Here is a 13347-nt window from a genome sequence, read left to right as displayed (position 1 = left end):
AGAGTTCTGCAGAACAAGTGAAGAAAAGCCAGAATAGAAAACAGTAATATGAAGAAAGATTGAAAACTCTGGAGAAGTAACAGAGAAAAAGAGTCAGAAGAGTGGAGCAGTGGAATGGCAGCTGCATGGGCAAAAGCAAGGAAGAGTAGCTGCCTGCTGAAGCACAGAACAGGCCCGCAGAGTTTAGAAAGAACCAAAAGTTACAAAAAATAATATATTTGACACAAAACACAAGCATGGGAACATCAATTGATTTGTCACAATTCATGCTCCCTACTTACTTGCCTGCTGCATTTTACTCCACTCAATTGGAAAAACGAATTCTTTGGGTCTGTTTTCTCTCAAGTTACTTTCCTTTTTGGTTGTGGTGAGGTTTTTTGTTGAGGATTTTTTGTTAAGTTTTCTGCACAAAACAGGTCAACAATGTCTAGTCTGTCAGGGAGGGCTCATATCTGATAATTAACAGCCGGGTTCTTCAAGGGAGAACTACACTCCCTGTATCTTTCAATCATCCTAAAGTTGTACGGCAAAACTCCCTCTTTGGACACATGGTATGAATTTTGGGGTTGTCCTATGCAGGGACAGGAGTTGATCCTTGTGGGTCCCTTCCAACTCAGGACATTCTATGATTCTATGACCACCACCCAAACACCTAACTTAAGTGGACTCTTGATAGGACAAGATGTAATGGGATTAAATTTCAAGCGCAGAGGACACAAAACCTAATTTATGACATTCTTTCCTGTGCATACATTAATTTTTTTAAGCAATTTGTGTTTTACAGAAGACTCAGATGAAGTTTCACAGGAATTTTTAATATTTCCTAAAGTTTTTTCTTCTTCCTACTTCTCTAAAAAAACCAACCACAAACCAAACCCAGCCAAAACCAGACCACTTCATCTCCTGAAGTTCCCAAATCTTTCTTTTGTCAGCTACTTAGCATGCAGAAGGCTTAAACCACTTGCAGTGTGCAAACCATAGTATTCAGTGAGCTGTCTGAATGACATAGCAAGTGTCAAAGGATAAACTAACTAAACAATTTTAAGTTGGGTGCATGCCTTTGACATTAGTATGTGAGAACACAGTAGAACTATAGTGCAATGCAGTGAAGTTTCTAATTGTGTTATTTAGACATATATTCCCGTAATGGAAACGTCAAATGCCAGATATGACAAATTGATGAAGCTTTCCTATGTGCATAGAACAGATTCCTCCTGTGATACTCCCCACAGTGTAAGAAATTCAGAGGTGAATTTGAAAGAAAATAATGGAAATTCAGTGCCTCTATTGAATTGGCCACAGGGTGTCACTGCTACTCTTGGCAAGCAAAAGAAGATGCTCACTCTGTGTGATCCATAAATGGTGCAGTACCACTGAGGTGGGTCGGAAGTATTTAACAATATTATGCATTCTGACAACAACCAAACAAATCAACCACCAAAACACCCCCACGACATTCTAAAGACATCACTGTGTAAAATCTCAAGAAAGCCAGATGCTTAGTTAAGCAAAAGTCTCTGAGGGTGATTGTGATGGTCCTTCAGACAATGTGCGAGCAATGCTGAGTGGGGACCAGAGCTTGCTGCTATCTTTTGTCAGCAGAACTTGGGTCAACACAAAGCATTTAAAAAAAAAAAAAAAGGTTCCTCTCCCCGCATTGCCTCCCTGTCTGAGACTGACCCTGGCTGAAGGACCACAGGGTAATCTGAACAGTTACTACCAAATGAAGCTCTGGGCCTAGGACAAAAAGCTGCTTTTAATCCATGCAAGGATTATCTCAGTAAATAATATAGTGGAATAGCCTCAAACATTGCAAAATATGTAGAAGAGCTGTAACTTTTGCTGGCACAGATAGTGAAAAAATTGTTTTGATCTTAGCAGAGCATCAGTGATGTACACTGAACTAGGATCTCCTTTAAGAAGAAAACTGAAGTAGTAATTGTCATAAAACTAAAAGCCTGAACTGTATAAGAGGATGAGTAGGAACTGCTTGGTGAGAGAAGAGAAAGGAGATTTGCTTCTTGCAGAGCGACAGGAACGAAAATAACACACATCATGCACTGCTGCACATCCTCCAAACAGTTACTTTCATTAAACGTGACTTCAGTTTCTGCTAAGAGTCATTTTCAAATGCCATCAGTAAACAGACTTCCATTATACACAGCTGAGTTAAAACAGCCTATAAATGAAGACAGATTTTACTGGCTTTGCCATGTCACTCTTGTGCTCCCATCTCCTGATGGTATCAGCACTGTGAGGTAGGCATCCACTTCGCTAGGTGGCCTTTGTCATCTTGGTACCTCCACCGAGAATAATTTAAAGGGTTCATTAATAGCATATCAGAATATACATCTGCATATATAACACTGAATTTTCATGTGTGCCATGTTCTTTTCTTCTTTACTAGTCTTGAGAACTGTAATTTCAGTACATTACGAGTATCTTATCACACATAAACTATGAAATTCTAGGAAGGTATAGTACCTCCAAGTAGAGCTTTTAAAATGCAGAAGTTAAAACAGATTTTATGCTACTGCCATGCTTTGAAAAGATAAATGCTAACCTGTTTGCTACTATAAATAATAAAGCTTATTTACTTCACAAAGATCTTATGGGGATTGATCGCTTTGTATCTTACACAAGTTTGAATATGTGAAGTGCTGTGACCCAATTCCACATATGCTTTCCTTTGAGAGATTAATCTCCCTAAAATGAATGTGGCAGCTCACAGCACACAGTAAACTGCTTGCTTACCTCTTTGCATGTATAATGTTTTATGTTGCAAACCGAAAGGGATTGCTGGTCTCTGTTATGGTCTCCTGGTATCTTGCCACGTTAGCAAAATCTCAACCATAACTGGCAATCCAAAATGTTAAGTAATCATGGACTAATGAGACAAAAAATGAACACTGTAATATTATCACAATTTGTAGTAATGTATTTTGATTATCCAGAGTGAGGGGAGACTGGAAAAATCCAAATAATACTGGCACCAGGAGACAGAGCACAGTGGTGAGATACTGAATCACCTGACGGATTTGGGGCTAGTTCGCAACCATTATCTATAGCTCTGTGTCCTTTATTTCAGTGAACTACCTAGCGGTAAATTGATTATTTACATTCATTAGGTTGCCCTGTGGCTGTAGTAACTCCCACACTACATTAAATTAAAGAAAAAAAAGAAAAAGAAAAAGTAAGATTGAGTACTATGCTGTCCCAGAGGCCCTCCTGCCACCTGATGTCACTGCTCTTGTCAGGCAGGGGCAGGCAGGCTGCATGTCTGCAAGAACTGGCAGCTCTGGAAAGGATTTCAGCAGGTAGGAAACACTTAGGGAAGGCATACAAATTATTTTGGTAAGTCAAAAGACAATGCCTTACGGATGGTAATCGTTAAGACAAATCTATCATCCAAGACAAAAGAAATATTCAGTTAACTGCCAGTCTCCCTGTGGCCTGCTGGGCATGGGCTGGGACAGCCTGACCCTGGTGCACACACAAATGGGCAGAACTGCATATGGCAAACACAGCCCAGTGAAAAGCCCTCCTCCACCTGCACTGCCGTGGCTGCCTTCCCAGTAAAGCATCGTGAAATAGGAGAAACTCCATGAATAAGAAGATAGTTGTCTGACACACAAGATCTAAGTCCAAGCAGAGACCAAAGAATCTCATACATTTCATGATGACTGTGAAGTTTTTCCTGCTTGTCATTGGCCCTGAAAAGAGCCCTCGCCAAATTGATGGGGAAACAACTGAGGATTCAAGTCAAGATTTAAACGAGGACAAGAACGGAATAATCCATGCTACAGCAAGGTAATCATCTGTGTTCACATCTAGCAAAGACAATGGAATATTATGGTATTAAAAAAAGAAGAGCAAAATTTTCACTGAGATATTTTAATCATTTAGAAGTTTAAGAAGGAGATATAAATAAAATGCACAGCTATGCTCATTTGAGAGCCTTTCATGAGCAGCAGAGAAACCATGAAAAGCCTATTGGAACAGCGGCACAGGGTCTGGCTCTCAGGGTCTTCTCAGCCCAAGGCTACACAGCATAAGTAATAGCAAATGATAAACAAGCTCAATTGTTAGCTATACTCTTGCTCACAGAAGCACGCATTTGTTAAAACTGAATTCTTTTCTATAAGGCACTCCAGACAGATAGGAAATGGACACCTTTGGCACACATGGAGAGAGAGAAACACAACACTTAAGCTCTGCACGGATGCCCAGTATTTCCTCAGCACTCTGCCTGGGGTGGCTCTGTCTCCACATGCTCTTCACAGAGCCCACCCCACATCTCCCACAGGTACCTCCCAGCGCTTGAATGCGCCTGGGGACCTTGCACGGGTACTACCACAGCTTTCTATAAATCTGTGTTCCTCTTTTTAGCTCCTGGTCATTAAAACCATGGACTTTCAGTTAAATTACATAGTTCAACATGCATTGAAAGATGCAGCTAAGCCCTACCGGCCTAAGAAAGTAGAGATTCAGCAGCAGAGCTCTGCTGAGTATTTTACCATACTTCAATTTTGTTTGAATTTAATGGAATTTTCCTAAAGAAAGACTCTCTAGAATCATGTGACTCTAGCAAGACGTTCAAAGAGAAAAATTCAAAACGTACCTGGCTGTCATCCTCTTCTAACTTGCTTTGCATCTCAGCCGCATCAGCTGGACAACGATATTCTCGTTTTCTTCATGGTCTATGCAGTCCCTATTGAAGAAATCAAATGCATTGAAAATATCTCTCTAATCCCCACTGAATTACGAATTACAGAAGAACATTTCTCAAATAATTAACCTGAATGTGTGCTACCACCAACAATAAGATGCTCTATAAATCCCAAGACTTCATTAAAAATAAAAAAGCCCCAAAACCAGCAGTTTTACATTTACTCACTTTCTTAACAAACCAAATGTCATATTAAAATTTCATCCAAAATTCAGTTAAACCTTCTACTAGAGGTAAGCCATATTGGTTAAGCAGATATCAGTTCAATTGAAAAAGAGAAAAAAAAACATATAAGTATATAAAGAGGGAGAGTGAGCTATCACTGTAATAAAGCCAGTGCTCTCAAGAGAACACATCTGTCCTTCCTGCTCCTGTCCATAATCCTAAAATCAGTCAGTCTCCCTCAGGTGGGAACCCTCTCAGCACACTGCTCCTTCTCACCTGGGCACTCCCACATTCACACAACAACCCTATTTCCTCCGCCTGGAAGGAACCTGCCATCTCCTCCTAAAAACTACAAAAACAATCCAATAAAACTGGAACTTGCGGCTGAACCTACCAAAGCAATGCACAAAACTGCTACACAGGCATAAAGAGGCAGCAGAAAACCCGGAGCTGCTCAGAGCCCCTCAGGAAACAGAGGGATTTGGTGCAGTGACTCAACTTCAAACCAGGTCGGCAGCGTGGAAACACCTGTCACAAGCAAAGCACCGCTCAGTGAGCTGTTGGGATGGTGCTGAGGAGTTCCAGCCCGGCACAGATCGCCAGCCAGCAGCACAACTCCGCACCGCGGCATGGCCACACACCACACGCCAGCTCACCTCCACTCTGCGAGGGACATCTGGGGACACCCTGTTCTTCTGACACTGTTAAATGGGGATTTCTGGGCTTTGACATCCAGAACTTTCAAGATCAATAATTTAAGTGAGTTTGTTACACAATATATAAACTTTAAATATTAACATTTTCTAAAATTTCTGGTGATTTATTATTTTTTTTTAATTCCTAAGAATAAAAAGCCTCAGCTGCCTGCTTAGAAAACCTGCTCTTAGGCATATCAACTCACTGAGTTCCCAGAAGAAGTAAGCTACCAGGTAATCAGAGTCTCTTTAAAAAGCATGACACAGGCTTTAAATCACTGAAATGCTTTTGAAAACGGTACTACTATTAACATTTTCTATTTTCTGATCATCATAATGTGAAACCACTGAAATGTTTGGGTTATAAATATCAGTACCACAGACAATGCATCAGCAAACTGATAAATTAAAGTATTATTTAAAAGATTTAAGCCGTCTCAGCTACTTACAAGCTATCCTTGCACCCTGGCATTAGCAATATCATTGTTGCCTCTGACCTGCCACATTGCATAATCTTCATAATTAAGTGGGAATCCAGAACAATTTTGACCATGATAAAAAGATAGCCTTGAATTACAGTCACTAAAGAGACCCATGGCATTCTTATTTAAGCATCCCAGAGGATTTATTAGGAGCAATAGCTTCAACTAAAAATTAAGGTTCACTTATGTCAATTAGCAAAGGCAGGAACACTGTTTTATTTAGGTAGACATTTTATGTATAGAGCAAAAATAGACAAATATCTGAAAATTTAATTTAATTAAAAGAAGTCTGGGTATCCAAACATCTCTAGGTAAAGAAATCAACTTGAAATATGAAATCAGAACACTTTCAATAAGCTCCCATAGATGTCTTGCTTTATTTGCCTGACTCAGGTAACCATGACAATTTTTCTCATGATCTAACGACACACCAAATGGATCAAAATCAATAGAGATACAAAATGAGAGATTTGGCCTCTTATATCTGCATTAGCAAGATATGCAGAAGAAGAAAGTCCTACAGCTGTGTGAAACTAGATTATTTCTGATGGTAAGAAGACATTTCAAGTATGTTCATCTAACTGGTAGACAAATTCTAGATCAGGTTTTTAGTTTATTTTTATTATATATTTTATTTTATTTTATTTTATAAATAGTCATTAAAACAATCAGTGGTCTAAAATTCCTCCTGCAAAACAAACAAAGGAAGCTCACTCAAGCCTGAAAAATCCTCCAACTTAACTAAAATCAGGCAGTTCCTTCCTCTCTTTGCTTTATGGCCCCATATTCCCCTTTTTCATCCTCTCTGTCATATTAAAAGGAAGTTTTAGAAAAAATTGTCCATAATAACTATATGAACTAACCTCAGTCTTTTAAATCTAGTTCAAGAAAAACACGCTGAAAGCAATTTGCATTCACTCATGACTAACAAAACCCTTTTGATGTTACTGAAAAACAGGGAAATTCTATTCTGAGACCCAGCTATCACTAAAATCAAAGGCAGGTTTATTACTGAAAAGTCTGTCCTCAGTGCATGTGTCTATTTTCACTGCTACCACGCAGCTTGCTCATAAAATGTTGACTTCAGATATCTATGCTGGGACCATTAGTCAGTCATTTATTCTGTCATGTTCTTCAGTGCTGAGGAGATGAATCACATATGACTAAGGGCTATATTTTCTACGTTTTACTTAAATATCTGATTGTAAAATACCCATTCATTTGCATAGAACATCCCCACACTGGTGATAACCCATCTCTCTGGCACTAGCTGTTCAGCAAGGCCCAATTTTAGTTGAGAGTCAGGTAGTGGGGGCTGATACACATGGCTTTAGGCTTGATTTTTCACTTCCATTGACAACAGCCAGAACTGCTCGTGTGCACGCCTCTGCTTCATGATTTATGCTGCTGACACTCAGTACGCCCACTTACAGTCCCTGGTTTTGCAGTTGATGTGATGAGTAGATTGGCTGGTCTTTCAAACCAGGAATGAGTAGGGCAAAGTCCCACTCTGTCACGAATGACAACACCACAAGTCCAGCTGGAAGAGGGACCCGCGACTCCCCGACCCGTGGCCGTGCCAGCCAGCCCAGAGCCAGCAGGCACATCTGTGGCCGCGGGGGAGGCAGAGCCGGCTGCTCGCTGCCGTGTGCCCATGCGGAAAAACACAGCCTGCGCTACCCAGCTCAGCAAAACCACCACCGGCCTTCGGAAATGCAGCACCTGAGGCTGTATTTCTCTGTCTAAGGGACCCAGAAAAAACAGATCAAATCTAGTGGTTTCAATTATTTGTAGAGAATTTTTTGTTGAAACACGTATTTAAAGTGGTTTCAGCTCCTCCCACGGCTCTTCATCGGTGAAACAATCTGGTAGCTGATTCGAGAGTTCCTTTGAGTCCAGGGAGGAATCTCATTCTGAACATCTCCCTGTCTCTGAGGGTTCCATGGCCTCCAAATATGCTGTGTTCTGATAACAAAAGCAGTTCATTTTCTGTTTCCCGTCTATGAATGCCACCATTTGTGACACTTTCCTTGAAGAAGCTGTCACCAGCTGTTTGGAGACAAACAGCACTTTCCACGGAGCCATGACTGGCTGCCATTCCACAGAGCCAAGAGCGATAAATTCCTCTTGTCTCCAGTGCCTCCCCACAGCATTTGTCCCATTGTAGCCTGTGGTTGGTATCAGTGTGCTGTGCGAGTGTAAGAAATGCAATTACAGAGAAAGGACAAGATCTCATTTAAAACAGAAAATGATACATGATGTTTGTTGTTCCACATGCTTGAAAAATATCACCTTCACCTTCACCAGTGATTAGTTAAAATAAATCATACATGGACTAGACTGATTTACTTTAGGAGTAACACTGTGACTTTGCAAGAGAAGCTGGGAGGGAATACTAGGGAATTCTGGTTTTATGCAATGTAAGAAATACAGTTGTATATCTGCAATCCATACATTCCAAGACAAAATGCAGAGACAAATAAAAAATTATTTCTCCCCTCAGCCGTATTAAAGCTGTATGCATTTGATTAATTGAGACTTAACCATTAGAATTCTAGAAGACAAAATGCAGTATTCTCTAGCAGAAAAGTGCATCATGACTACTTTTCTTTTTAGAAATCTTATCTGTAGAAATTTGGCTTTGTAAGACTGACTTGTGTCATATCCTCTGCCTCAACTACAACTCCAAAGTTTAAATGAATTCACTCTCAGTTTTGAAACAACATTATTCAGCATTGCCAGGAGAAGAAAAAAGGTTTCAAACATTTCTGTCTTTGAAAGGATTAGAACTTAGCTTTATGGTCAAAGGCCTTATTAGCACAGCCTTTACAGATCAAATGACCATTTTTGTGGAACTCGTGTTAGTTATTTGAATTGTAGCAGATGGTAATTTTTTCAGCAAATAAAAACTTCTAGTGTGTTGCTTTAGGACAAGATAAATAAGGTTGATCTTCAGATGCTTACAGTGAGGATCTGTTAAAGCTGCAGGCCTAAAATGCAGATTTCTTGTCAACTTTAATTAGCTTCTGTGAACAGTTAATTATGTAGTTATTTAAAATTAACCAGGGTGAAGAAAAGCAGTTTTGCCAACTTTCTGTTGTTCACACTCATGCAAAAAGATAGCAAAGTGACTCTCTAATGCTGCGAATTCTGCGTCAGTGAGAAACCAACGCCAAGCCTTGGAATTGCAAAATGACTCAGAAGGACCTGACAGAAGCTGAAATGAGAGGAACAAATAATTTCTTACACAAAAAGTCAAGTGGAAATGTGCTAAACATGATGTCAATGAAAACCCGTGACACTTTTTGACACAGAAAAGCACCTGTAGGCTAGATATGCTGCAGTTGTTTCATTTGAGATATTTCATTCACAATACCACAGTGGTGTTACCACTGCTGTTTAATAACTATGCCCACACTTTAATGTGAGTGTATGCTAACAGCAATAAAGACAGGAATGAATTTTGAAAGATGTTGGCATTATAGAAATTACCATGGCCCTATTTGTTAGTTACGCAAATTCGTTAGGCAAATTTTAAGAAACCAAACAGCGGAGCACTGTTCAGAAATGCTCTCTCTGTACTTTTTACAAAGTGGGAGAGCAGAAGCTTTGTTGATTTTAAATAACAGAATTATTTGTGCTCTTCTTTATCCTTCCCAACAAAAGACCGTTTGGGCAATGGATCATTTTCTGGAAATCACATACTAGTGCAGGAGCTAAGAATTTGGGAAGAGGTTATCTTTGTGAACCTCTGTTCAAGACTGGGTGTATAGAATATGAAGTTTAATTACAAAATTAACTGAATTTCAGATCACTAATTTATCCTTCAATAGAAAACTCAACATCAAAACTACCTGCCACCTCTTGGCAATCAAGAAGCAATATATTGTTTCAGGACATTTTACAGAAAAAAAATCAATGCCAACACAAACACGTTCTCCATCACTAAGACTATTAGTTGTGCAAAATAAACAACAGAGAATAACTAATAACAAGAGATGCAATTACTAAGGCTACCAAAACCCAATTTTTTTTAAAAGGTAACAATTAAAAAGGTAATTAAATTCTAATAACATGCAAATAAAAGTGTGTATGTCTCATCTAACATATGCTGTACGTTGCCATTTAAAATCCTAGCCTATGCTACCTTCTTCTCTAAAAAGAAGGAAAAGCAGATTTTTTTGTTGATATGGAAGTCCCAGGTCATTGCAGTTGCACAATAATTAGATCCAAGTCAGAAAGTGCTGCAGTCACTTTAGTTGCATATAGTAGGAGATGGTCACTTTTGCACTATCAGCCTAATTTCAGAGCTATTTTATCATCTGCCACAATTAGTAAGGTGCATGCTTCTGCTCATCTGTAAATCTCTGCAAAGAGAAAAAGAGGATCTTCCTCACACTCCAGGATATTATAACCCCTGGACAACTGCAACACCTTCTAATGACTGAACGAGTCATTCTGAATGTTCTTCAGTCCTTGGTTCTTTTAACTGACCAATGTATGAGATTAGCCTTGTAAATGAAACTAGGAAGATACTCTTTGGGTATAAACAAACATCTTACAATTATGATGAGGTTCCTCTCTATAGACACATTAATTCAGAACCCTGTAGCTGTTTCTCTAATAGCTCTGCGCCTCACTCAGACTACCAAAATAGATGCAAAATACTACTCCGGTGAGGATGTTTGCCTTTTGTACAAGGCTATATTTATGTCTTTGCTTACCAGATAAAGGAACAATAGACAGCACACTGGTATTAAATAAATACTGTTACCACAAACAGTTTCTTATGCCTAACCTTCATGTGAAAATGTGTGATCTGCGCATACTGTTATCTCCGGGAATACACTGGGTACTCATAAACAAACACACAATTGGCCATGTCTGATTATGTCCAATGTATATGAGAAACTAAGGGCTTGTTTATACCCTGGCAAACACCCAGCCGTGGGAGGTGAATTGGGAGACCCACAATAGTTTCTATGGACTGCAATTGTAAAACGAACTTGCATTCATCATTGTGACTAGAAAGTTATTAGCTGGAGACGGGAAACAGCTCCCTCCAAATCACTTGGCTGAACAGCACACAACAGGAAGAATTAAAGCTCAGACAAGAGCGGGTCCTATTTCTGGTGGGCACTGGAGGCAAAGAAAATAGCCTGTACAGCTCACTTTTAGGTTGTAAACAGTAGACTTTTACCACGATAACTTTTGCCATAAGTGAAAGCTTCAGTATAGTGTTTGTTAATGTTTCTTTGCTAGTATCTAGCCAATCAACCCATATAAATATTTGTGAAATTAAATTTTATTAGCCAGGATGTCTACAGAAAGCAAACATAACCCTTTCTTGCCCTTTGTGTGCATTCGCACCAGAATGTCTGACTAAAAAGGTAAACCCTCTAGATGGAATGCACCTGATTGAACACAGTTTAATCAAGCAGTTGGGCTGCTGACAGCTATTAAAGAATAGAAAAAGAGGGGAATTTCTGAAGTGCCTAGAAAATTCCATCTGCTAACATCAAAAACAAATGAGACTACCACAAACAAAAAAAATCAATCAAGATTTATCAAAGAAATAGTAATGAATTATGATTTCAGTGCTTATGCTACTGGAATTTGGGGTTTCAGCACCATCCCCTGAAGGCTTTACCTTTTGAGTCCTGTAGCAGAGCCTTAGGAACCTTGGGCTGTGCACGCTTCTGACCCGGCCACCACCACAGGGTGAGCTAGTTGTCAACAAGGCAATGTGCACAGCAAAAAAACGAGCCAACAGTAGAGGTCAGCCATGACTTGTAGATTTTCTCTCCAGATTTCTTGCCTGAAGAACTGATGCTGTTTACTGTACACCCAGGAAGATCTGGGGCACCTCTGCCAAAACAGCAGTGGATAATAGGAGCAGGAGGAAAGAAAATTAGTTTCCTTCCCAAAATGAGACAATGCACAAACCTGGGTACCATAATAAGAGCACTGCCATGGGAGGGTTGAAGTATTAATACAAATGGAAAATAACACTGGTTTCTCTGCGAATAACACACAGCTCCCCTAGCAGCTTGCTCCTGTCTGCCAGCTGATCCAAAAAGGTCAACATCTCACAGAAAAGGCAAATAAACAAAACACATAGGAGAGAAACAATAAGCTCAACCTAGTTTAAAAAAAAAAAAAAGTACCTGAGAAGTTCGGCAGTGTATGTCCCTACATCCGCTGTGGCTTGGCTTTTGGAGAGTTATCATTACCACTTGCTGGTTTCTACCATCTCTCGGTGAAGTTGTTCAGATGTTGGTTCATTTGCAAAGGGGAACGTTTACAGTCCTCCTGTGTGTTATGGCTGGAACACATGATGCATCAATGTGCTGACTGCTTGGTTTGCCCCTAGTTTCCTCTGGTCCTGCGCTCAACATTTAAAAATACTTGAACAGTGGCTACATAAATTAGTTCAGTGCTTCAGCCAAAACAGATCACCTGGATTTTTAAAGCTGAGAATTAACATGGACTAATAAACTGCTGTTTGCTGGGTTATTTGATAAACAAGCATTTAGTTACCCCTTGCAAATGAGCACACTCTTCCATACCATTTTTCCTCAAATGCAGCTACCTAAGACAGTAATTTAAGGCAGCAATTGGATTTGAAAGGCAGGGATTTAGACTGAAAGAAATAACCCATGCATGGTCTCAAAAATGTGCTTTAAAGATGCAAATGGGAAACAATCAACAAAAAGCAATAAATGTTTTTGGCTTGCTTTCCAACTGCGCTGCACTTACATCTACGGCAGCCAGGAGTTCAGGCATCATTTTACTCAGTCATGTGTTTGTCAAGCACTAAACACAACACCCCTCAGCTATGGTTCTCCTGTATCTAGACAAAACGTGTAGCACCTGAGCCGCCAGCTCTGCATCTCTGCTGGGGATTTAACAGCCACGTGTGCAACACCATTCTGCCCATCTCCCACTTCTCCCAAATGTGACCGAAACCCAATTCCTGGCTAAGGCCAGCAGGGACTGGCCCTGCCCTGGATCCCCACCCTGCCCAGGGGACTCTGCTGCCCTGTGGGCTAAATTCCTGCCTTTCACAGTAGCAGCCGCTGCTGATGGCAAAAAAGACTGGCCAAGCCCTTGGGCTGAGGGGGAGAAGGGAGCTGGGAGGGCACCTCCGTGACGCTCAGGGACCTGATGCCCTTTGGCTTTTGGGTAAGCGCGGGCAGGGCGTCGTCCCCGCGGCCCTGGGCACGGGCGCTGCCCTGCGGGGAGCTGGGCAGAGCTCTGCCCCGCCCGGAGCCGC

General features: G+C 40.5%; 1 protein-coding gene across 3 annotated transcripts in view; it reads right to left on the bottom strand.

Annotated features, from left to right (window-relative positions):
- Positions 1-4669, bottom strand: part of MYO1E (myosin IE) — a 112333-nt gene extending 107664 nt beyond the window's left edge. For all 3 annotated transcript variants that reach the window (XR_011741007.1, XM_071813864.1, XM_071813865.1), the window contains exon 1: positions 4622-4669. Coding sequence is in view for 2 of the 3 variants with exons in the window: in XM_071813864.1 (XP_071669965.1) it covers positions 4622-4654 (33 nt within the window). In the remaining variant the exon portion in view is untranslated. The remainder of the gene's footprint in view (positions 1-4621) is intronic.
- Positions 4670-13347: the final 8678 nt, after the last annotated feature.

The sequence above is a fragment of the Patagioenas fasciata genome, chromosome 12 (genome assembly GCF_037038585.1).
Source record: "Patagioenas fasciata isolate bPatFas1 chromosome 12, bPatFas1.hap1, whole genome shotgun sequence".
Classification (NCBI taxonomy): Eukaryota; Metazoa; Chordata; class Aves; order Columbiformes; family Columbidae; genus Patagioenas; species Patagioenas fasciata.
Note: the sequence above shows the minus strand (reverse complement) of the source record. Positions and strands in the feature narration are given on the sequence as shown.